Source organism: Macaca fascicularis, chromosome 2 (genome assembly GCF_037993035.2).
Source record: "Macaca fascicularis isolate 582-1 chromosome 2, T2T-MFA8v1.1".
Classification (NCBI taxonomy): Eukaryota; Metazoa; Chordata; class Mammalia; order Primates; family Cercopithecidae; genus Macaca; species Macaca fascicularis.
In genome coordinates, this window is record NC_088376.1 from 155,483,651 (window position 1) to 155,509,415 (window position 25,765).

The 25,765-nt window shown below is 39.8% G+C and overlaps 1 protein-coding gene across 3 annotated transcripts in view; it reads right to left on the reverse strand.

Annotated features, from left to right (window-relative positions):
* The window catches only part of KBTBD12 (kelch repeat and BTB domain containing 12), a 78,648-nt gene that overhangs the window by 30,321 nt on the left and 22,562 nt on the right, over positions 1-25,765 (reverse strand). For all 3 annotated transcript variants that reach the window (XM_065539088.2, XM_065539087.2, XM_074033180.1), the window contains one exon: positions 1,957-2,154. In XM_065539088.2, the coding sequence (XP_065395160.1) occupies positions 1,957-2,154 (198 nt within the window). The remainder of the gene's footprint in view (positions 1-1,956; positions 2,155-25,765) is intronic.

Genomic DNA, 25,765 nt, shown 5'->3' on the forward strand with positions numbered 1-25,765 from the left:
AAAAAGTAAAGTTTTTATTATGGCAACTTTCAATGTATTCCTGCCACCTCTTGCCGTTAAAAACAATATTTGCTGGAATAGATTAAAACAAATTTCAGACAGTATATAATTTTCATCCACAAATTATTTTTTCTTTTTCTTTCTTTCTCTCTTTTTTTTTTTTTCCTATGGAGTCTTGCTCTGTTGCCAGGCCGGAGTGTAGTGGCACGATCTTGGCTCACTGCAACCTCTGACTCCCTGGTTCTCCTGCCTCAGTCTCCTGAATAGCTGGGATTACAGGCATGCACCACCACACCCAGCTAATTTTCGTTTTGTTTTTTTTTTAGTAGAGATGGGGTTTCACCATGCTGGCCAGGATGGTCTCGATCTCCTCACCTCGTGATCCTCCTCACCTCGTGATCCACCTGCCTCAAGCTCCCAAAGTGCTGGGATTACAGGCGTGAGCCACTGTGCTCGGCCTTCACCCACAAATTCTTCGAAACAATCTCTATTATTCAGGCTTTTTCTTTATCTTTTATATAAAACTACAATGCAACTATTATTCCCAACAAAACTAATAATTCTACAATGTCATCTAATACCCTGGTCCACATTCAAACTTCCTAGATTATCTGTTTGAATCGCACCACTGCATTTGGTTCCTCTATCTCCTGAGTCTGTTTTAATTTGTAATAACTGACTTATTCTTTTTTTTTAATTTTTCTGGAGTCTCGCTCTGTTGCCAGGCTGGAGTGCAGTGGCGCAATCTCCGCTCACTGCAAGCTCCGCATCCTGGGTTCATGCCATTCTCCATTCTCCTGCCTCAGCCTCCCAGGTAGCTGGGACTACAGGTGCCCGCCACCACACCCGGCTAATTTTTTGGTATTTTTGGTAGAGACGGGGTTTCACCGTGTTAGCCAGGATGGTCTCAGTCTCCTGACCTCGTGATCCACCCGCCTCGGCTTCCCTAAGTGCCAGGATTACAGGCGTGAGCCACCGTGCCCAGCAACCGTCTTATTCTTTAACATATCATGTGCTTAAAGAGTGAAGGCAGGCTTGCAAAAGGCTCTGCTTTGCTGCAGTATTAGCTTTACTTTAACCTGGCATTCTTCCAAAATTCTAAGTGCTCTTGAAGCACATGTTTCATAGGTATGTACTGGCCTTGTGCTTCTGTTAGTGAGAATGTAATTCAACAGTTAGTCATTTTTAATGTAATTGCATTCTGCCTTATTTACTTGTGCCACTAATCAAACTTTGGAGGCATGTGCCTACTAGATTTATGCATAGTTTGGAATCTCATTGTTACATTAAAAAATTATGAATCCATACTGTAGAAGGCAGTGATGGTACAATTAGATATATGGAAAACAAGTTTAGTAATAAATACATGGATTAGGTATTATTTTAGAAATGCTTTCAAGCCATTTATTTCAAGTGCTAGTCATGGGGTAGGAATAAGAGAGTTTTCTGAGTCTTGATCAGATAAAACCCAACACTTCTGGTCACTACTCCACTTTCATCTACTCTTCCCATTTTAAAATCTCTCCTTTAGTCTCACCATAAGCATTAGGCTACCTCTCCCATTTCTCTTCTCTTCACACTCAGCTATTATATAGTGAGTGTCTGCTATGTGCTAGATGCTGTACAAACTGGATTCCCTTTTAATTCTCCCACCCAAGTAGTAACCAGGCCCAACCCTGCTTAGTTTCCAAGATCAGGCGAGATCGGGTGTGTTCAGGATGGTATAGCTGTAAACTAGATTCCATTTAATTCTTACGACAGCCTATGGATGTGCCAGCTTCACTTTGTCCATGTGAAACCCAGGCCCAGAGATTTTGCACAGGGTCCCTGACTCTAAAAGCCATGCTTTTGCAGTGCTCACGTTGCTCTCAGGAGTATTAGTGATGATTGGATCAGTTAAAGAAGGTCAAATCAACACCAAAGGAGGTAACAAAATGTTTAAAACTGGACCAATACCTGCTCCATGGAATCCCCCGCAGACGTAGAGTTTCCCATCCACTGCCCCTGCATTGGTGGAATTGGTGCGGAGTGAGAGGAGGGGACTTGGCATGGGAGGGCCCTCTCGCCAAAAGTCCCCATCTGGGTTGTAGATCTCCACCACGTCAAGGCATTTTCGAACCTGGCCCTTGTCTCGACCTACACAGCCAATGCCCCCTGCAGAGAATGATGTGGAGAAATGAGAGGATCAGGAACTGAAACTCAATTGTGGACAGCACCGCCCCCTGCAGTGGTTTGTATCAAAGGTTTATGGGACTGTAACTTTACTCTTTCATGCCAGGTGCTACCTTGAAGACAACTTCTAAGCAGCAGTGATGTCTACTATGTACTCCATAGCCACATTTAATGTCATTTTTATTCATAGTGTTCCCCTTGTTTGTGATCATGCATGAGACTGAGTCCACCACTGGATTATATTCTACAATATCCAATGCTGGTTCACATCATGAGCATCTCCTTTATAATAAGAATTTCAGGGTTGACTGTAAAGGTAATCTGACTTTGACATCTGCCTTGCTGTTGATGGTTAGCAATGCTTTTGCTGATGGGGCTAGCTTGGAACGTGTTCTTCCCATCACTTATCATTGCAAGCTGGTTTCTCCCTCTCTTCTTAAGTTGCATGATCTTTCCCAACTAGGGAAGGACTATTCTTCGGTAAATTTCAGGAAAGGCCCTAAACCCAAATGCCCCATACATCTTCCAGTTTTGGATGATATAGTTCATTCATCAGATAATTATTAAGTGCCTATTATATGTAAAGCAATGTGCTAAGTTATAATAAGGAGTTCTGAAAGATGCATAAAGCATATTTCTTGCTCTTAAGAAATTAATGGGATGGAAAGGGCCATGTTTGCAAATAAACAAAATAGAGGACATCAAGACAGGTGTCTTAAAAGAGATAAAAATGAGATTTAGAAGTCCAGGGACTGTAACAAGGAATATAAATAATACTTAAAGAATCATGACTTTAAGTACAACTCTCCATTGGAAAAGTAATTGCATACAAATTTCCTATCCACTGTTATAAGAAGCACATTTCTATGCACTGTTTTTGTTTTCCCCTCCCAAGTCCACAGTGAAAGGTCATCAAGGTCAGGGCCATATTTCCTGATCTGAAGGATGGCTCCGGAGACTGAGGTAAACCCCCCAGAAGGAGGGACATGCCTTATTTGCAGACACGCCTCTCATCAATGACCTCATTCTATCCAGACTCACAGCCTGGTCTGTGTGACTAATCAAAAAGCCTATAAAGCACTGGCCTCAGATAAACCAGCTGTCCTTCACATAGAGAGGGTCCTGGAAGAGTCACTGCACAAACTGCATATGTGGAGTGGTGACTGATACTGGAGTATATTGTTGACAGCGATCTCAAAACCAAAATTAAGAACTCTGCTTTGATCTCATGGCTTTTACTATATGTATCACTTACTGAGAAATTAATCTGATGTGTCTCCTGGCCCGTCTTATCTCAGTGTCACTTTACACCCTTTGCCCATCACTGCATCAGTCAGGTGTTATTTTCACCATCACCTGCTTTCCTATCTTGCTCACTGGCCTGTAGTTTTCCATATTGCATCCCCAGTACCTAGCCCAGTGCCTGACATGTTGTGTATATGGAAATGAAGAATGAGAAGCTTAATTTTCCATATGCTTTCCCTGCCTGTCCAAGTGAGTGTGCTACTGGGAGCAAAGGCCACTATTCTGCATCTTTTATATTACAGGGCCTGCCACACAGTACTCAATGAATCCTAGAAGATTGATGGGAACAGCTTATTTTCACCATGGATGGGGCTTATGCCAGGCATAAAAGCTGATGGAAGAGCACTTTGAAGGAAAAGTCTTTTTTTCTCTTTGCTGATGTAAACTGGCCTGTTTCCTGTCTCAGTTTGAATCCAGGGACTGAGGCTATAAACTAACTCAGGAGGCTCTTAGTGGCCTTCTCTCTTATCCGACTGGATAAATAATTTAGCCCATTACAGTGCCAAGTCCGAGCTGCAGCGTTTCCAAGGAGGGGACACCCTGGCCTCGGTTAACAGCATAGCTCTGCTGTTCCTGGGCCCTCTTTCAATGTGGCACTGTGGTAGCGAGAGCTTTCTCAGCCTAACAAAAAGTGGAGTTTCCTACTTGTAGGGCAAGAAGGACTTAAAGAAGAGGATTTATCCATAGGAGTTGAACCGAGCAACCACCCATAAGGTAAGAATAAGATGATCTAGTTGTCTGTTTTTGTGAGATCCAGGAGAAATGTTACTAGGCTGGTTTGTATTACAACTCCTCCAGAAGACCAGCAAGTGGAAGCAAAGAGGTCAAATGCAAGTCACTGGAGTTGGGTTAGGGCACACGGAGCAACCAGCATCCTGAATCTAGCTCACAAGTTTCACATAAAAGCCCATTAGAAGACTTCCGAAACATGATGCATATACACAATGGGTATTATTCTCTTGATTTTTGCAATAATTAGTGTGTCGTCACTTTTGTTGCTCTGTTACCAAGTGTATTTAATTATAATGTTCAGCCCTTACTCTACAAAACTAGCCGTTTCTATTTGGTGGGCAGGCAGTTCACACGCTCCACTCAAGGGGTGACATGAGCTTACAGGGTGCTCTGTCTTTGTTTCTGACCATTAATGCCTGAACACATTTCTGTCTCGCGTGGATGTAATTCCACCATCAAGTACACTCTATCAGCAGCAGACTTAATGAGCTTAAGCTGAAGGTGAATCCTGATTAGGTAGATAATCAAATGAAAGCATGATCTTTATTAATAAGTTAGCACCAGCACTACAAGAGAAATCTTTTGATGAGAGGTGTCCTGGGGTAGGATCAGCACATCAGTAGAATTTCAATGAGATACTTCCATATCTTTAATTTATACGAACCTCTGAGCATGACTTTCCTTTATTCAAAAACAGACAGACGAATAGAAATTATCTTTGCAAATCATATCCAAATGGACCTAAATGCAAAATATATACCCTGGTTTTTATTTATTTATATTTTTTGGTGCGTGTGTAGTGGAAAGGGGGAAATTATAGAAGAGGACAATGCCTCCCTCTCTTCTTCATCATTTCTATAAAGACTCCCTCCTTCTTGTAGGTGTGGCTATTTTAGATTCTTTCCCTTCTGGGGGAGTGCAGGAGTGAACCTCTCCTCCCACACAAAGCCTGGCAGGGAGCTGGCTGAGGCAGAGGGGAGTGGTACTCGCTGCCCAAGGTGCCCTTGAATGCAGCAATGCTGGCTCCCAATGCCCTCTGCCTACAGGGTCACCTCAAGGTGGCAGGCGTATTCTATTTTCCTCTGGGTTTGATCCAGAACAGGAAGGGGGTTTTGTAATCCTTCGGATAAGCTCCCAAAGTTACCTGTCGTGCTAAACCAGACTTAGGGGAAAAATATACATATATTTATATTTACTATTGTCAGCACCCATATGCCCTGGAAAAAGTATGTGGACCTTGGAAACACAGACCCTGGTCCCTATCTGTGTCACCATTTGCTAGCTAGACAAAGTTGGTCAATTTAATTTATCTCAGCCTTTTCTCGTCAGTAAATTAAGGATAATGACAGCAATTCCATAACCTGTTGCAAAGATTAACTTATTAGGCAACCAGGTAAAGGCGGAGAAGGGTAAGGAAGAACTCACATTTGTTGTATACCTATTCACAAGTATTGCCACAGGAATTTTCTTTTAATATCTATTCTCACGCACGGTGGGTAAACAAAATGGCTAGCATGCAGGAAGCACCCAAATGTTAATTCTCATCCTCTTTCATGTTCTAGGATGTTGCATGAGTAACCGGTGTTTATTAAAGTTGCTGAAATCCTACCTTTGATTACTCTCAATTTAATTATTTGCTATGTCTATAATTGATAGTTTACTGACTGTATGGTCAAATTGACCTTAATAGTTTCTTTTGGGGTTGGAGAGAGAGATTCAGAAGGCCAAAGGGCTGAGGAATGGGCAGAGCCTTCCTCTCAGCCTTCAGGCAGAGGGAAAAGCTCCCTGACATGACTTAGAGTAACTCATTTGGTCATAAACGTTTGAGAGAGGTAGGAGCTGTCGGTGGACATAACAATAAAAAGGATTTTGCAATCCATAGGCTTCTAGGAGTTAAACTGGCCCATATATCTGAGTGGATGGGCTACTTTCTGACTCACATGTCAAACATGATCTATTCACTGCTAATATAATGCTTGTGATGATTTGTTTTATTCTCACACAAGTTGTCAGCTCTCTGATTTTTTTCCAAACCTCGTATCAGAATTCTAGCTTTGGTGCTAAAACCCTAGAAAACATGAACCTAGCTTCTTGCCACATTCTAAAGTCTGACACAGGAGACTCTTGTGTATTTTCAGAATGAAGCCCTTCAGTACAAGGCTGACAGCTGCTGACCTGCCTTCTATGGGATTCCGGTTGATACTGTGCAGTGCTCGTCAACAGGGTGCCTGGGCTCACAGAACGGGGCTGCTGGGCCCCCCTGTACTGTGGCCATTCTCCATTCTCTCTATCTGCTGGCCTTCATGGCCCTTGACCAGCTTGTTCTTGTCAGGCCAGGAAAACACGATCATCTGTCTGCTTTTTGTCTGCTACCCCACACAAATGACTATGAAAATCAAATAAAAGAGCTTCAAGGGGAAGACCAAGTTCCATTTGTTACAGCTTGATTTTGCTTCATTTTGGAGGGAAAAATCAAGTGTTGGGATTGTCTGATAACTTCCAAGTGGACATATAGATGGTTTAATAGAACGTTCTGGAGCTGGGCCCTGAGTGCCAAATAAGCTGCAATTACACAATGTTGTCCCACCTGATCCTGAGTGATCCCTGGGCTTTTGTGTCAACACAGCACTGTGTCATAGTGGATTTTCAGTCGGTCTGGGCCTTTCAAACCCTGGGCCCATCTTTTCCCTGTCTCTTCTCCATCCCATCACCAGTTTGTCCTGCAGGGGTCCCAGCAGGTCTAAAGCCTGGGCCTGTAAGGGGAAAAAGCACAGAGGGGAGAACCTGGACATGGTGGGTGGGAGTGAGCTTAGGGGATGGCCTGTAGATGCCACAACAGGCTAGAGGTGCCAGTTGCAGATTAATGTCACCACAGCCCTCCTCTCAGCAGTCACCGACTCTGCTGACTACCTCCTCAGTGCCTCCCATACCCATCCCCTCCCCTACAGACACCAAGTCTTGGTGACCCAGCTGCTCCTAACTCCTCATATGTCAGGTCTGCCCTTTTCCCTCCTGCACCGCCCCTGCACCTGAGGCTCTAGAACACTCAACCATTCCCCAAATAAGGGAGGCTGTTTTTCTCTAGGCCTAGGCTTGGGCTGATCTCTGCCTAGAATGGCCTCTTCTTCTCCTCCTCAACTTGGCAAACCCCTACTCCTCTTTCAAGGTTCAGCTCCACCTTCAGCCTCTCACAAAGCCTATTATATCTCTACACAGAATTGGCCATTCCCTCTGTCCTGAACAGAAATCAAGGTTTCTATGAAAATACATTGCTCTGATTTATCTTCCTATATGCCTCCTTGTTAGATGAGACTGTAAGTCCCTTGAGGGTAGATGTCTAATCTGCTTTTCAGAATGTGGCAAGTCCTAAATCCAAAGAGCTAAAAGTTGGCCGATTATAAAAGTCATCTTCCTAAGAATATAGGAATCTAATCTCAGATACAGAGAAAAATGACTGCTGTCTGTTATTGGGCTGATCTTTTCCCCCAGATTTGCCTGCCTAATACTAATACTTCCATGAAATGGTCCTGCAAAGAGCTGTTAGTCAAACCTATTCCGCAGCTTAGAAGTGAAAGAGACACAAAATGTAAGTCCTTGAAGGCAAGGTCTACATCTTTATATTCCCTGAGGTGCCAAGCATAATATCTTCTAAAGGATGCTTGACAGTATTTGTGAAATAAATATTAAAGACAGAAAGATCGTAATAAGTCTTTGGCATATTTATCTTGTGTCTAAGTGAAATGTTTTATAGAAAATGATAGTTTGTGTTCATTTCCATATTTAACCAAGAAATGGCAGAGGAAGGGAGTGATAAAAATATTGATCACATGTATGAATTAAGATAAAGGAAGAAAGATAGTACATTTTACTCCAAATGAGAGTTTTTTGGTAATCGATACTTTCCTCTTTAAAGCACAAAAATTTTCCATTTCAACTCTTTATACTGTTTTAAAATGTGTATTACGTTCTTCTCTGCCTTAGTGAACTGAAGACACCAAATATAGTGGAATATTTTCTTAAGGACTCAGGAGTAACAAAATGATCTGCTGTGTATAATATGCCATGGATATAGATGGTTCTACATATTAAGCTTCACAAAGACATGCCTAAGATTTGCTTTCTTAAACAAATCCTTGTTATTGGCATGGTTTTTTTTCTTTAACAATTTACCTCTTTTTCATAAAAGCAAAGCACAGATTGTGTAGTTGTACAACTCTTTGCCTGTGTAACATTAAGCTTTCCTGCAGACACACACTGGTAGATCAGAACCCGAGACAGCATTCTCCTAGGATATTTCTCATCTACCCGCAGTAACATGAGCACTGTCCTGTGGGGCTTTCACACTGTAGAAGCTTCTAAACATTCTAATTTCAGAATCAAACACATTTTAAACTTGTAGTTAATTTAAGCAATCTAAAAGTATATTTTGGATACCCACTCATGTTTGTACTAGGTGTCACAGAATAACAAGTTTGAGGATTTTTTTTTTTTTTTTTTTTTTGTCCATAGGACACTCAGAGTCTACTGGGAAATAAAGGACAAATATGAAAACATATATAATACAGGATTATAATTACACACGGATGGAATAAAGTGTAATTTCTTTTTTTTTTTTTTTTTTTTTTTTTTTTTTTTTTGAGACGGAGTCTTGCTCTGTAGCCCGGGCTGGAGTGCAGTGGCCGGATCTCAGCTCACTGCAAGCTCCGCCTCCCGGGTTTGCGCCATTCTCCTGCCTCAGCCTCCTGAGTAGCTGGGACTACAGGCGCCCGCCACCTCGCCCGGCTAGTTTTTTGTCTTTTTAGTAGAGACGGGGTTTCACCGTGTTAGCCAGGATGGTCTCGATCTCCTGACCTCGTGATCCGCCCGTCTCGGCCTCCCAAAGTGCTGGGATTACAGGCTTGAGCCACCGCGCCCGGCCATAAAGTGTAATTTCTAACTCACTGTCCCAATAATACTTAGACTGCTAACTCTCTGTGAACTTGTGGGATATCAATGATAAAAATTACTATAGCTAAGTTGCAATTTGGGAGCCACAGGTAAACTGTTGTCTTTTAGAGTACTTATTTCTGAGTTACTCATTGAGGGTGCCAGATAATAAAGGTTTAAAACCCCTCAGGTGCTTAACTGGAATTATATTTTATAGATACTTATAGCAAAAACATAATGAACCATTCACTCCAGCTCAGAGCTACTGAATCTCTAAATCCAAGTCTTTTTTCAGAACAAGGAGGCATGAGGAATATCCTGTCTGACTTCTTTGGCCATGGTAAAGCATTCCTTTCCTTGTTCATCATGAATGTATGAAATGTGTATCTAAGCCCAGAACACTATTGCAATTGGAGCAGAACATAACTGACAGCCTATTTTGGCTTATCAGTGCCAGGACACTTCGACCAAGTAACTTTATCCAACTTCCTAGAATATTCAAGTACAAATGATGCTGTCTAGAGGAAGAGATATTGCCTTATTCAGCTGTATCTCTTCTAAAAGCCAGCCCAGGGCCTGGCTTGTGTAACACATGCTTAGCAAATATTTTGAGCATATAATACGTCCATTAATATGATATTACCTTTCCACTTTCCTCAGAACATCTGGGTTTTTCAAAGTGCAATCCTGTGATTTTTTTTACACCAGAATTGCCTTTGTATTTCCTACAATTCAGATTCCTAGGTTTCATTTTAGACTTACTGACTCTGAATTTGCCAATAGTGAGGGCCAGGGATCTGCCATTTTGGTAGGCAACCTAGGTAACTTGAGACTTACACTTTTTAAAAATTGCTTAGAATTGGCCGGGCGCGGTGGCTCAAGCCTGTAATCCCAGCACTTTGGGAGGCCGAGACGGGCGGATCACGAGGCCAGGAGATCGAGAGACGATCCCGGCTAACATGGTGAAACCCCGTCTCTACTAAAAAATACAAAAAAACTAGCCGGGCGAGGTGGCGGGCGCCTGTAGTCCCAGCTACTCGGGAGGCGTAAACCCGGGAGGCGGAGCTTGCAGTGAGCTGAGATCCGGCCACTGCACTCCAGCCTGGGTGACAGAGCAAGACTCCGTCTCAAAAAAAAAAAAAAAAAAAAAAAAAAAATTGCTTAGAATTTTATCAAAAGAAAAGGGTAAAATCTTACCACAATGAAGCTTGATCCTCTCATTTCATAAACTAATTCACCATTAGAATGATCTTTGAAATGCATTTACTGTAATAATTTGAACCTTTTATGTAACTTTTCCCTTCATTACTCTTTAATGGCATTCAAGCTGAGAATCAGACTTGGACAGTGCTGTTATGTTTTCAGTAAACCAATGAGGCACAAAATGGTTTCCTGGAGAAAACATTGATAGTTTGGGACATTAGCTATGTGGGAAAACTCCATTAGCTGTCTCCCTAGAGAGGGAAATAAAAAGTCCCCATTTCAAAACATTCTCCATAAGACCTGTAAAACTCTTGATAATTTCTGTGGCATTTCATATGATAGAAGAATAGGACAGGTTACAGAGATGTGAAAATGCATTTCAGTAAACAAATACTTACTGAGCATCTATAACGTAAAGCCAGGTCCTGGGCTGGCTTTCAGAGGAGACACAGAGATGAGTAAAACAATGTCTCGTCCCTTAGACAGTCTGAGTACAGAGTGACAAGGGCAGCAACTGGCAAAGCAGCATGCGGTTCATTCTGGCCAAAGGGTTACATAAACCACTACAAGGAGATGGGATTTTTGCCAGATTTTGAGGATGTTGAGTTAGGCCCTACATGCAAAGGGAACAGGGTAAACAAAGGCACAGGAGGAAAGCATGTTCAGGAAGTGACCCCGAGTCCCTGTGGCTGGCACCAGGCTTCGTGGAGTGGAGGAGTAGCAGGAGGAGCTGGGGCTGCAGGGGCAGGCTGGGGTCATGTGTGAAAGGTCTACTGCCTCCATAAATAGATTCTGGCCTCACTTTCTATATTTGATTTTGCCTGACCCATCAAGCTGAAGCAACTTTTGAATGCAATTTGACATTTTAAGAACACTTGATGGAAATCCAAAGCATATTCATGAATATACATTTTCATTTCAGAAGGAAGCATAATTTATTCAAAAGCATAACTAATAGTATGAGATCTAAAATGCTTGCCAGTTTATCTTACATGCAAATTTCTTTTCAAAGAGAGAGCCCCGGTACCATATTTAAATCAGTATTTTATAACAGAAGCATTCACCAAGGACTCATAACGAGATTTCAATGAGGTTGAACCCAGAATGTTCTACCTTCCCCCGAATTTTACTAATAGGAGTCTGTATTTGATTCATTTTCTACTTTATTATTCATAAAATGGATATAAAACCTTGAAAACAATGCATTAATATTTTCTATAGCAATATGATATGTTAACCTAAATTTTCAGGACTACCTTTTAGGAAATTAGGATGTACTTTGGATTAAAGAAGCTTAACTAGCTCTTATAATAAGCTTTCATTGTACAAATGGCAAAAGATTTTTCTTTAGAACTAAGGCACCTTAAAGTGCATAGCCTTAAACGGCACCCTTCCCTTTGGTCTCCTCCTGCATGGCAGTGGTTCTGTCATTAAACAACAGACCACTCCTTTCTGTACTTCCTAACAAAAATAGTTACGTTCCTGAGAAGGGCCTCAGGAAAAAAAAGTCAAAAGGAAAGCTGGCTGGTTTTAAATACCTGTGTTTCCACTTAGGGTATCATTGACTCATAAGGCTTATATAGACTAAATTATTTTAGACTTTCTAGGAAGTTATCCAACAGAAAAGCCAATTACAGTGTGGCAAAGCTGACAAAATGCACATGTAACCACATGAGCCGTGGAGTCGCTTGAGCAATCTGGCCATATCTATTCCTTTATTTTTAAGTTAAGAAGGCAATTTATAGATTTCCAGGAAAAACTATCCAGTATATGACTAATATGCCCCTTGGCTAGTTCGCCATAGTTCCAGAAGCTGTTTTCATCTAAATCCAAATTATTCATGGTATCTGTGACAACACACTTTTTAAAGACAAACATTTACACAAGAAAAATTCAGCACAGGTTTTAGCTGAAGCCCATATTCTAAAATCTTTACAACTCAAAGCAAACCTCCAGGGTCAGTGCTAGCCACAATGCCCAGTAGTATAATGTTTTCATCTTTAATTCCTATTAGAAGAATACATTCTGGACAATATTTTCAAAGAGTTCCTTACATGAAAATGTGTACCTGGCTCCATACAGAAAAGCAGGCTGTGTGAATGTACAGTAAGTATGTTATCAGCGCATATTTACAATGGGAGAAAACGAAGAAAGTAGAAAGACTCAGTCCTTTGACTCCCAATGCATGAGGACAGAACGACCTCATCTCAGTATGCCTCCTCATTTGGGCCTGGCAGGGCACTAACAATAAGATGACGAGCTGAGCATTATTAGGACACTAAAGCATAGTGGACTCCTTGCCACTTATTATAAGCAATAATGATTGTTATAACTACCATCTATTGAGCATTTTTCGTATGCCAAGCACAGTGTTCAGCATTTGACATAATACTCTCTTAAGCTTCGCAACAACTGCATGAGTTAATAATGTATTATTATCCTCCTTATTTTATGAATAAAGAAAACAGATTTAGCAAAATTCAACAACTTGCTCAAAATCACATGGTGCTATTAAGTTGCAGAGATAAGATTTGTCTGCAGAAGGACCTTTCCTTTCTATGACTTATTTCAGTTAGAGAAGATACCTGGGAAACCTTTGTACACATGAGATTTACTCAGAAAATTTATAAAACACGTAATCAGGTAAAGGCAAGGGCCATTAACCAAATGATTCCAATTATCCCTCTTGCCTAAATATTTCCCTGTGGTGATTAGATGCTGCCTGTTACAGTAACTCCTCATTTAACAGGAAGTCAGACAATTGCCAGTGCCCAGAACACAAGTGAAAACCCTGAGCAATGTAAAACAAGTGTCTGAGTATTGGTGCTGTGATAAGAGACCTTGAATTTTATTCTGAAAAAACTGGAGACATTGTTAATGACGCAAGGTCTAATGGCCTAACTGTATGTATAATCTACACATATGTATGATTGCCTGCATATATAGTCTTTATGTAAAATCTATTTATATGTATGATTGATGTATAATCTTGTATGTACAATCTGGTAACATAAGAGGGAGAGAGCAACAAGAAAAGAAATGGTAACCAACAGCAGTGGGAAGGAGAGGAAAAATCCCACGAAACCCTGTAATTTGTGGCCTTCTAGCCTAGATACAGTAGTACTACATTACTCAATGGCCAATGGACATCACTCACATACAGAGAAGCACAATTTTTGATGCTCTTGATGATTGAGATATTTTAAAAATTTATTTTAACTTTAAAATTGGACAGATTTGGGTTTGAACCCTGGTTTTATCACAGTATTTGTGTAATAAAAATAAAGAATTTACCTTTGTAGGATATTGTGAGAATTGAGACAATACATGAAATCACCTAGAATGTAGTAGTTCTTCAAAAAAATATGATTTTCCTTCAAAGAACTCTTTCAGAAGGCAAAGAAGAGTGTGATAACTTGGGATACGTTCTTCCTTGTTAAAAATGTAATCATATTTAGCCACTTAAAGGGGCTGGCATGAATTGTTGGGAAATGTAACTATATAGAATCTTTCATTTTCCAACAAAGCCAGGAAGACAGTGTTTGTACTACTCAGAACTCAAACTGTCAAGGTAGCTTATCTACTCAAGAGTATGTCAGACCTTGGAAAATCTAGATCATGCCTTTAGATTGCCCTCTAATCCCTTCTTGCGATACCTTTGTTATACTTTGTTGCACAGTCTGATATGTTTATCCAGAGTCTTAAATCCACAGAGCCACTGTCCTAAGAAATGTTTCAACGAACAATTTAAAGACAAAATTAACAATGGTGGTGAATACAGGGACAATCCCTGATGGTCTGTCTTGCTGCTTTGGCTGATTGAAGATGAGAAAGGGAGGGGTGTGGGATACAGAAAAGTCCCATGCTCCTGGGAAAAGACTAATTGTTCCCGAGCCATGACAAGTCAACATTAGAAGTGGTTTTCAACCTGATTAATCAATCAATGACAACTTGCTTCAGTGACCATGACTCTGGAATCAACCAGTCAGAGACAGACTCACACTCTGGAAGGCAGCCAATCAGAGGCTGACTCACTCCACTGAGTCCTCTTCTAAGGCTGACCTGACCCCCTCCTGCCTCAGTAATGAACAAACATAATCCGCACTTCTGAGGAACAGCAATCTACTCTTGCCTTTGTAACCAACACTAAACCAGACTCAACTCCTGCCCACAATCCTATATAAAATCATCAGTTTGCTTTGTTCAATGAGAATCTCTCTCACCAAGTAACCATTCCTACACTAAGTAATCAATAAATTCAGCTTTCGTGGTTTCATATAATGAGTGTGGTCTTATCTCTTAACAATAATTGACATTTAATAAAAAAATAGACTAAAGATTCATTCATGAATACTAGAGAATGAAGACATTAAAACATTAAAGCAACTCAACCTAATCTTTCTCTACCATACTTTGATATATATTGTTCCTGGTGTAAAGTACAAGCAACTTTCTCATTTTTCTTTCTTTTTTCTTTCTTTTTTTTTTTTTTTGGAGACGGAGTTTCGCTCTTGTTGCCCAGGCTGGAGTGCATGGGGTGATCTCGGCTCACTGCAACCTCTGCCTCCCAGGTTCAAGTGATTCTCCTGCCTCAGCCTCCTGAGTAGCTGGGACTATAGGCACCTGCCACCACGCATGGGTTTTCGTATTTTTAGTAGAGACAGGGTTTCACCATGTTGGCCAGGCTGGTCTCGAATTCCTGACCTCAGGTAATCCACCTACCTCAGCCTTCCAAAGTGCTGGGATTACAGGAGTAAGCCACTGTGCCCGGCCTCATTTTTCTTTATTTGACTAATTCCTCCCTGTGGAGTGAGTTAGCTGATCCTCTGTTACATGCACTTAACTATATGCACAGTTGATCTGTCTTGCCCTAGTCTCTGAGTTCCTTCTGGACATACAGCGTGTCTTTCATCTCTGGGTCCTTAGCACCCAGCCTAATGTTTGACGTATTCTTTGCTGCAACAAGTATTAGTTGAGTCAAATCACGGTATGATAAAAAAAAAAATCCAGTATCTCTTCAAAGGACATTATTAGTCTATTTGACATCAAAGTTACTCAATTAAATTTTACCTGTTATTAAAAAGGCTTACTTTCCACTGAATTATTTCTCCCTTCAATTCTGAGAGGCCAAACTTTGCTTGTTTTCACTCATCTAGTTCCTAAGAACTACTTTTGTCTATAAATCTCTGGATGTTTGTCCCTCTCCGTTAGCCTAGGGCCCTTCTACCTCCTTCTTCCCACTTCCCTCCCTGTGATAATTCTGAATTTCTATACTATATCTTCTTTCCCCTGCATGTGTGTTCTCTTCCTCCCTTTACATCTTTTATAGCTCAATGGCATGTTTTGTAATTTTAATTTTTAGGTACATTGCAAATATTACTATGTCAAGTTCAATTACTCAAGAGCAAAATTCAAAAACTGAAAAAGTAATAGGAGTCACATTACATTCTTATTCAAACCCAGTGGGTCAAACCATAAAGCCAACTCTTAAATTCTCATATTCTAAGAGGGAACAAAGAAAATGTAGACAAGAATGTACCCTTCATCTAAGCAATAATTTAGTGATTACCCTATAAACTATTTATAAATGCTATTAAGTCAGAGGTCAAAATCAGCTAATTTGATTTCCAGCTCCTTCCCCTTTGATTTCCAGCTCCTTCCCCTTCTCTGGCTCATCATCTGGCTTACACAGCCGCAAAACGGGGACTAAATGTAGAAATAGAGAAGAGCAGCAGCCTCATCTCCTTCAGTCTCTAGAGACCAGGAATTTCAAGACCCAGCTACTTCAGCTTCAAAATTTCATCCATTCTGTTTCGCAACTTGGATTTTGTGAAAGGGCCTTACAGAGTCTGTTAATTCAGGATACCAGAGATGGAGTTCTTGCCCATCTGTCCACCCAAGAGCTATATTTAGGGCAAATACCTGGGGCAGTGAGTGAACTCTAGGACAATCATAGTCCCCACACTTAATAATTCTGAATAGGCAATCCCTTTTACTCTCTTGAATCTGTGTGTAGGTAGAATTGAGGTGTCTGGTCCTTTTAATAAGCACTAATTTGTCGTTACTTTACTGTTGAAATCCTTCAATGGCTCACCATCATTTAGAGATAAATTATGAATTCCAAAGCATGGTATTTGAAGCGCTCTGTGGGCTGGCTCTTGTCTAGCTCTCCAGGTTCACCTCCTGCTACTGCTTCATTGTGCAGCTGGTGTTCCTGACACTCAAAACTACCGTCAGGTAACATGACATGCAATTGGTATGTTAACGACCAAGAATTCTCTCCTTGTGCTATTCTGTTGGGCAAATCCCAGCTTCTTGAAGTAAGCCCAGGGTCAATCTCTCTGTGACATCTTTTCCGAATCCCTAGATTTGTATAGGCCTCTGTAAGTAGCAATCATCGCATGTAATTATTTCTGTTTGGTGTGTCTTCCCTGCCAGCTTTCTTGAGGTTAATCTGTGCAGCAACTGTGTCCATTATATCCATGTAATAATGGTTGTGGGCAGGGAAGGGAAAATTTACCCCTACTAGTGTTCTGTCAGAAATGTTTATTGAGTACTTTTTATATGCCAGACAGGTATTAAGCTAGAGTGGTTGAATGTAGGAAAATTTCTAATCAGTTTTGCAGCTGATGTTAGTTCCCTCTTTCCTCCCCTTTCACTGTCTTTGCTTGTTTTGTGATGATTTTGCTATTAAATCCTAATTTGAGTACAAACTATTTCATAAGATAATCTTAGGCAAATGGATCTAACAAACGTGACTGAATGTCCACCTGCTTGCTGGGAGGAAGAAGACACTTTGTAGATGGGCTCAGGAGCCTAGCCCAGAGCTGGAGGCTTACCTAGTACACCAGGGATTCTCACTGCTACCATGAGGGCCATCTGTACTTTGAAAACCACCTTTGCAAAATGAGCATTTACAGAGGAGATGCTGATCTTGACTAGGGTTTGTCTGTGCTTTATCCCACTCTTCTAGTTATGGAAAAACTTCACAGAATGATATGCTTACATAATGTGAACCAGTTTCCCTAAGCCACCCCATGGGGGAGGGTCTAGTTTATGATCTTTGGCAAGATATAAGGAAATACTGTAATTCTGAAGTCCAAATCCTGAAAGCAAGAGTACCAGAGAGTACGGGGCCAGCATCAACCAATACATAACTCATCAGGGCTACTGGCTCCACCCTCAGCTGCCTCAAGGTAAAGACAGAACTAGGGGCTCCCCAAGGCCTCTGCTAACTGCTTAGGATGGCACTGAAGTGACTTCAGTGGAACAGCAAGACAAAAGTCCATGATCTTGAGGTCAGGAAGGAATGCATGATAAAGGTTTTGTTGTCAGATAACCGGCTTTGATTACTGCTATGCTACTTAGTAACCATCAGTTTGAATAAGGTTCTTAACCTCTTTGAGGTCCCATTCTTTTCCTTTTCCCCTTTATAAAATTATAAAACAAATATACAAAAAGAAATGTGTCTAAAACTTAACAAGTATGATAACCATTCTTCCACTTCTTTATAAGATGGCATGGCAGGTCAGTGATCGTAATGCAGTGATCATTACGATCATGGATGTATGGAAAAGTCATATGTTGAAAGGCATCAGAGAGGTGGGGAAACAGTAAGAACTAGATGAGCTAACATTCCAGAGAGGGAAGAGCTTCTTCTAGGCTGTTTTCTGCCCTTGAGGGATTTTGCTGATTCTGGACCAAGGCTAAGAACTGGATTTAGCACAGACAGAGGAACGCTGGTGAAGGAAAGTGAGACCAGGGAAGTTTTTGGCAGTTGTGTGGGGCTGTTGTGACAGAATGGTAGCTAGAGGATCTGCACAGAGGAACCTCAAACACGTTGCCAACTTTCTCCTCAAAAGCACTGATTACTGGGGCAATCTGGATTCTGGACCAAATGCTTTTAATGGTCAGAGAGAAATCTCTCGCAGCTGCATGGTATATAGGTGATCAAGTCTGGCTTAAGTGAGTGGCTTGCCACAAACACACATGTGGTCTCCATCTCTAGATATTTGTTAGGTTTTGAAGTTGTTCAGGGAGGCTAAAAAGCTAAGCTAAACAACTCTGAAGGAAAGAACAGAATCCCCACAGCCTTCCAGGATAGAGGAGACAAATCCTTCCAGTTCACCATCCAAAGTCAGGAGTGGCGGGGAAGAGTGGCCCATGCCCAAGGAACAGGGCCGAATCACAGAACACTGAGCCTTATTAAGGCTGCAACTTACCCTGGCCCGGTCCAGGCCCTGATTGGACTGAGGGAATCAGTCCCTTGCTCTGACTTAGCAAGGAAAGGCAGAATCCTCTCAGGGAGGAGATCATCAGGAGCCTCTGGTTCTTTCCCACAGTTCAGTATACAAGAAAAAAATCACCAGACATGGGCATAGGCAGGGAAATATGGCTGATCAAAGACAAAAATGTAACAGAAGCTGACTTGTGAACTATGTAAATATTGAAATAACTGATTAATAATAAGATAAAATAGAAAAAAACATAGACAGAATGGATGAGAAAAGTAGAGAAATTCACAAAATAAGTGGAATCTATGAAAGAGAATAAGGTGGACATTCTAGAATTAAAAAATACAGTATTTGAAAAGAAGAAGAAAATGGCTGGGTTAACAGCAGTCTGAATACAATGGAAGACAGGGTAAGTGAACCTGAAAATACTTCAATAAAAAATATTCAAACTGAAGTATGGGAAGATAAAAGTATGGAAGAATTCAAGTAAGACCCCAAGAGACACAGAGCACATAAATAAAGGTCTAGTGTACAGGAAATGAGCATCTCACAAGGAAAGAAGAGAGAACAAAATAGAAACAATATTTAAAAAGACAAAAGCTGAGAATTTCCCCAAAACTGATGAAAACATCATTCTATAAATTCCAAAAGCACAGTGAACCCCAAGTAGAAAAAAAACAAAGAACCTACACGTAGGCAGATCATAGTCAAATTGCTGAAAACAACAGTGAAAAGAAAAATCTTATATGATGTCAGAGAAAAAAGGACACATTACCTTCAAAGGAACCACAATGAGACTGACATTTGCTTTTTAAATAAAAACTATGAAAGCCAGATGAAATAGACTGACATATTAAAGTGTTGACATATATTGCCAATATAAAATTCTATAACCAGCAAAAAATATACCTCGAAAATGAAGACAAATGAAGACATTTACAATCAAAAGCCAAGAGAATTAATTACCAGAAGACTTGCACTACCGTAAGTATTAAAGAAAAATATTAAAGCTAGAGACATTTCATTGAAACGTTGGAAGCCTGTAACTTTAGGAAGGAATGAAGAATGCTGAAAATGGCAATTTTGTGAATAAACATAACAGGTTGTTTAAAGAACCACAACCACAATATAAGGGTATATAAAATATATGACAACAAAAGTACAATGGGTGGAAGGAATGAAATTAAACTATTGTCAGGTTCTTACACTGTTTGAGAAGAGGTAAAAGTAAATTAACTTAAGGTAGACTGTAATAAGTCAAGACTTCATATTGAAATCTCTGGGGCAACTAATACAAAATAATATAAATGGGCCAGGCGTGGTGACTCATGCCTATAATCCCAACACTGTGGGAGGCCAAGACAGGCAGGTCACTTGAGGCCAGGAGCTTGAGACCAGCCTGGCCAACATGGTGAAACCCCATCTCTACTAAAAATACAAAAATTATCCGGGCATGGTGGCACATGCCTGTAGTCTTAGCTACTCGGGAAACTGAGGCAGGAAAATCGCTTGAACCTGGGAAGCAGAGGTTGCAGTGAGCCAAGGTCGCACCACTGCACTCCAGCCTGGGCGACAGAGCAAGACTCTGTGTCCAAAAAAAAAGTAAAAATAAAAAGACCAGTTCAGACTCAACAAAAACATAACCCAAATGAAAACTAGGGTAAGGACTTAAACAGACCTTTCTCAAAATAAATACAAATAACCAACAAGCATATGAAAAGATTCTCATCATCCCTAGCCATTATGGAAATGCAAATCAAAACCACAGAGATATCACCATTAAGATAGCTACTATTAAAAAAACACACACACAGAAAACAACAAGTATTAGGCTAGCCTGGGCAACATGGCGAAACTCCATCTCTACAAAAAAAACAAACAAAAACAAAGAAACAAACAAAACAAATACCAAAATTAGCTGGGTGGGTTGGCATGAGTCTGTGGTGCCAGCTACTTAGGAGGCTGAGGTGGGAAGAGCACCTGAGCCTGCCTGGGAAACAGAGCAAGAAAATAAAATAAAATAAATAACAAAAATTAAAGTAAAATAGAATAAAATGTAGAGAAGACCATTTCCCCAACACAGTAAAAGCCAAGTAGTGAGTTCTCTCTCTGGGCAGACTGGATTAGTTCTCATGAGAATAAATTAGTTCATGAAAGAGTCTGTTGTTATAAAGCCAGGATGCCCCTGGGTTCTGTCACACAGGTCAGCTTCCTCTTTGACCTTCTTTGCCATGTTATGGTACAGCAAGAAAGCCCTTGCCAGAAGCCAAGGTCATGTCCTTGAACTTCCTGGTCTGCAGAACCATGAGCTACATAAACCGCTTTTCCTCGTATATTACCCAGTCTCTGGTATTCTGTTACAGCAACACAAGATGAACTAAGAGATATATGCACTCTCATCTTCGTTGCAGCATTCACAATAGTCAAGATACAGAAACAATCTAAATGTCCATTAATGGATGACTGAATAAAGAAATGGAATATTATTCAGCCTTAAAAAATGAGAGCATGCCATTTGTAACAACATGGATAAACTACACATTACACTAAGTGAAATAAGCCAGACACAGAAAAATATTGCATGAGCTCAGCTATACGTGGAATATATGTAGAATTAATAAGCCTAGAGATCCATAGTACAGCATGATGTGATGACTACAGTTAATACTGTACCATATTCTGAAAATTTGCTAAGAGTAGATATCAGGTACTCCCACATACACATAAAAGGTAACTATGTGAGGAGACGGATATGTTAATTAGCTTGATTATAGTAATCTTTTCACTATGTATATCAAAATATGTTGTATGCCTTAAATATATACATTTTAAAAAAGTAAACGATTGACCTTTTGTATCTGCTGACTACACTAAGCCCCTTTATTAGTTCTAGAAATTTAAAAAATAGGCCCTTTGAGATTTTCTACATAGATGATCATGTCATTTGGAAATAGGGACAAGTTCATTTCTTCCCTTCTGCACAACTTTATCTTTCTTTATTGTACTAAGACTTCCACTATGATGTTGAATAATAGTCCTAAGTGTATTCTTGCCTTTTTCATGAACTTAGGGGGAAAGCATATAAATTTGCCATTACGAATGATATTGGCCGGGCATGATGGCCTGTAATCCCAATACTTTGGGAGGTTGAGGTGGTTGGATCACTTCAGATCAGGAGTTCAGGACCAGCCTGGCCAACATGGTGAAACCCCGTCTCTACTAAGAATACAAAAATGAGCTGGGTGTGATGGCAGGTGACTGTAACCCCAGCTACTTGGGAGGCTGATGAGGATAATTGCTTGAATCTGAAAGATTCCATCTGGGAGATGGAGGTTGCAGTGAGCTGAGATCACACCACTGCACACCAGCCCGGACAACAGAGTGAGACTCCATCTCAAAAAATAAAAATAATAAAAAATTAGAATGATGTTACCTGTAGATTTTTCATAGGTGTCCTTTATCAGATTGAGAGGTTGAGGAAATTCTCTTCTCAGTTTGCTGAGAATTTTTCATCATGAACAAATGTTATACTCTTTCAAATGATTTTTAGGCATCAATTGATATGATTACGTGGCTTTTCTTCTGCAGACTATAATATGGTAGCTCATATTGATCGATTTCTGAATATTGAACTAATCTTGCATTCTCAGGAAAAAACCCATTTGGCACAGTGTGTTCTTTACATATATTGCTGTGTTGAACTTACTAATATTTTGTTGAGGATTTGTGTGTTTGTGTTTATGAGAGATATTGATCTGTAGTTTTCTTTTTCTGTACTGTGTTGTCTGGTTTGGTATCAGGTAATGCTGGCCTATAAAATGAGGTGGGAAGTGTTCCCTCTTCTATGTTCTAGAAGAGGTAGCAGAATTGCTGTTATTTTTTATTTTTTTTTTTTTTGAGACGGAGTCTTGCTCTGCCGCCCAGGCTGGGGTGCAGTGGCCGGATCTCAGCTCACTGCAAGCTCCGCCTCCCAGGTTTACGCCATTCTCCTGCCTCAGCCTCCCGAGTAGCTGGGACTACAGGCGCCCGCCACCTCACCCGGCTACTTTTTTTTTTGTATTTTTTAGTAGAGACGGGGTTTCACCGTGTTAGCCAGGATGGTCTCGATCTCCTCACCTCGTGATCCGCCCGTCTCGGCCTCCCAAAGTGCTGGGATTACAGGCTTGAGCCACCGCGCCCTGCCTGTTATTTTTAAATGCTTGGTTAAATTCACCAGTGAAACCATTTGGACCTAGGTATTTATTTTTTTGAAATGTTTCAAACTAAGAATTCAATGTATTTAATCATTTTGGGGTTATCTCTTTTATCTTGGGTGGCTTTTAGTAGTTTGTGGTTTTCAAAGAATTGATCCATTTCATCTAAGTTGTCAAATGTATTTCTGTAGAGTTGTTTGTAGCACTGCCCTATTATCCTTTTAATAATTACAGAGACTGTAGTAATACCTTCTTCTTCATTTCTAATATTGGTAATCTGTACCTTGTTCCTCTTTTTATTAGTTAGTCTTGCTAGGGTTTACCAACCCTATTGGCTTTTTCAAACAAACAGCTTGGTTTCATTGATTTTCCTTATTTTTTCAGCCTCTAATTGCCCTGTTTTCTGCTCCTATCTTTATTTACTTTCTTCACTTGATTTTTGTGGTGCTTTTTCTAGTTTTTAAAAGCAGGGGCTTAGACTATAGATGTGAGAACTTTCTTCTTATCTAATACAAACACTTAATGCTATAAATTCCTTCTAAACACTGCTTTAGCAGCACTCTTCGAACTTTGATATGTTGTGTTTCCATTTTCATTCAGCTTAACATATTTTTGAATTTCTCTTGAGATTTCCTCTATGATCCATGGATTATTTAGAAATGTGTTGCTCAGTTTTCAAGTGTTTGAAGACTATTCAGTTATCCTTATGTTCCACTGTGGTCAGAGGATATGCTTTGTATGATTTTACTTCCTTAAATTTTGTTAAGGTTTGTTTTATGTCTCAGGATATGATCTATCTTGGTGAACATTCCATGTGCTCTTTCTGGGTGGAGTGGGCAATAAATGTCAGTTAGATCCAGTTGGTTGATGGTGTTATTGAGCTCTTTCTATATACAGGTACTTGTTTTTCTATCTACTGGTTCTATTTATTACTGAGAGAGGAGTGTTGAAATCTTCAATTATAATTGTGGAGTTGTCTATTCCTCCTTTCAGATTTCACTGCATATAATTTGAGGTTCTGTTGTTAGGTACATACACATTTAGTATTGTTGTGTCTTCTTAGTGAATCAATCATTTTATCATTATGTAATGTCCTTCTGTATCTCTGGTAGCTTTCTTTCTGCTGAAGTCTACTTGATTTGATCTTCACAAAGCCACCTCAGCTTTCTTTTGATCAGTGTTTGCATGGCATACATTTTCCAGCCTTTTACTCTTAAACTACCTATATCATTATAGTTGAAGTATGTTTCACATACACAGAATATTTTTAGGTCATTCTATTTGTAAGCCATTCTGACCATTTCTGTCTTCTAATTGATGTCATTAGAACATCTGCATTTAAGGTAATTATTTTTGTGGCTAGATTTAGATCTACTGATTTATTGCTTGTTTTGTTTGTTCTCTCTGTGGTATTTTTTTCACCTTGTCTGATCTCTTTTAGATTATTTAAACATTTTTCAGTCTTCTATCTCAATGCATTTATTGTGATTTTTACTGTATCTCCTTGAGTAGTGTTTCTTTTGGGATTACAAAATATGTACTTATTTCATAGTCTACTTAGTATCAGTGTTTTATCACAGTAACTGGAATGTTGGAATCTTCACCTTATAGTTCCACTTACCCTCCCTCTTTCACGCTATGTAAACATATGTCTCATAGATTACACCTAAATACATTGAAAAACCCTCCCTGAGATCTCCCTGGTACTTTTAGTTCCCAAATGTTCCCTTTTTTGGTTCTCTGGCTAGAAACTTGAGGCTCTAGTTACCCCTCTCTGCCACACATTTCTGTATTTGAACTCTTGTTGGGCTCAAGTGACAGGACAAGGGAGAAAGGAAAAGGGGAAAGCAATGTGGGTTGACCACACCCTCTTGGAACTGCAGCTTGACTAAATGGAGAGGAAGTTTCTTCTCCCTTTGAGTTTTGGCTCTTGCTGGTCATCATTGTCATGGGATTGTCTAGGTATTGAGATGTAAGAGTACAGAGAGAAAAAAGTGAGGGGATATCTACATTCTGATAATTATAACCTCTCTTTTCAGTAACTCATGCCAAAACTAGACAGATTTTCTTGGTGCTCTCTCTATGAATAATGCCCACTTCTGGGTTTCTAGCTGCATTGACTTCAGGCTAGGGGCTATCAGAGGAGAGAACATAATAAGTCATATGGTGGTGGTACTTAAAATTCTGGTGTTCTTTCTTGATGCACCTACTTCTGTTTACAGAGTCTTCAAATACCTTTTCCATGCATTCTGTCCATGTTTTATAGTTGTATTCAGTGGGAGAGAACGTGAAGTGTGCTTACTCCATTTTACGTGGAGCCAGAAACTCTATTAATTGATTTTGCTTTAAAGTATGTTTTGGCTAATATTAACAAACAGCTATACCAGCTTTTTCTTTTTAGTTAAAATTTACCCAAAATGTATTTTTCAATCAAGTCATGTTTTAAACAGAATATGGTTGGTTTTCTTTCCAACAGACTGATAATCTTTGTCTTTTAACTGAAGCATTTAGTGCATTTTCATTTAATATAATTGTTGATACATTTCATCTAATATCCAGCTTTTTATTTCATATTAGCAGTTGTCTTGTTTATTCTATTTCTTCTTTCTTATTTATTGCATTCTTTTGCACTGATTTTTAATTCTATTTTTCCCATTTGTAAGTTTAAAATTTGTATACTCTGTATTCTTTTAGTGGTAAGCCTAGAAATTTAACATGCATACTTAATGTCTGCATCAAATGTTGCAAATTTAATCCCTTCCTTGGTCCTCCTCCTGGATAATAAGGGGATCTTAAGACACTTTCACTCCACTCACCTCTGTCCCAACTTGTTATTATAATTTTGATTTCATTTATTTTACTACTATTTTATCACTGTTTAAAAACTATTATTATTTTTTATAAGTCAATTTAATATTTATAACTGATATTAAAAGTCTATCTTAAATATTTAAGTGTGAAATGTTTCCATTTACCCATCTGTTTACCACATTCTTTGCT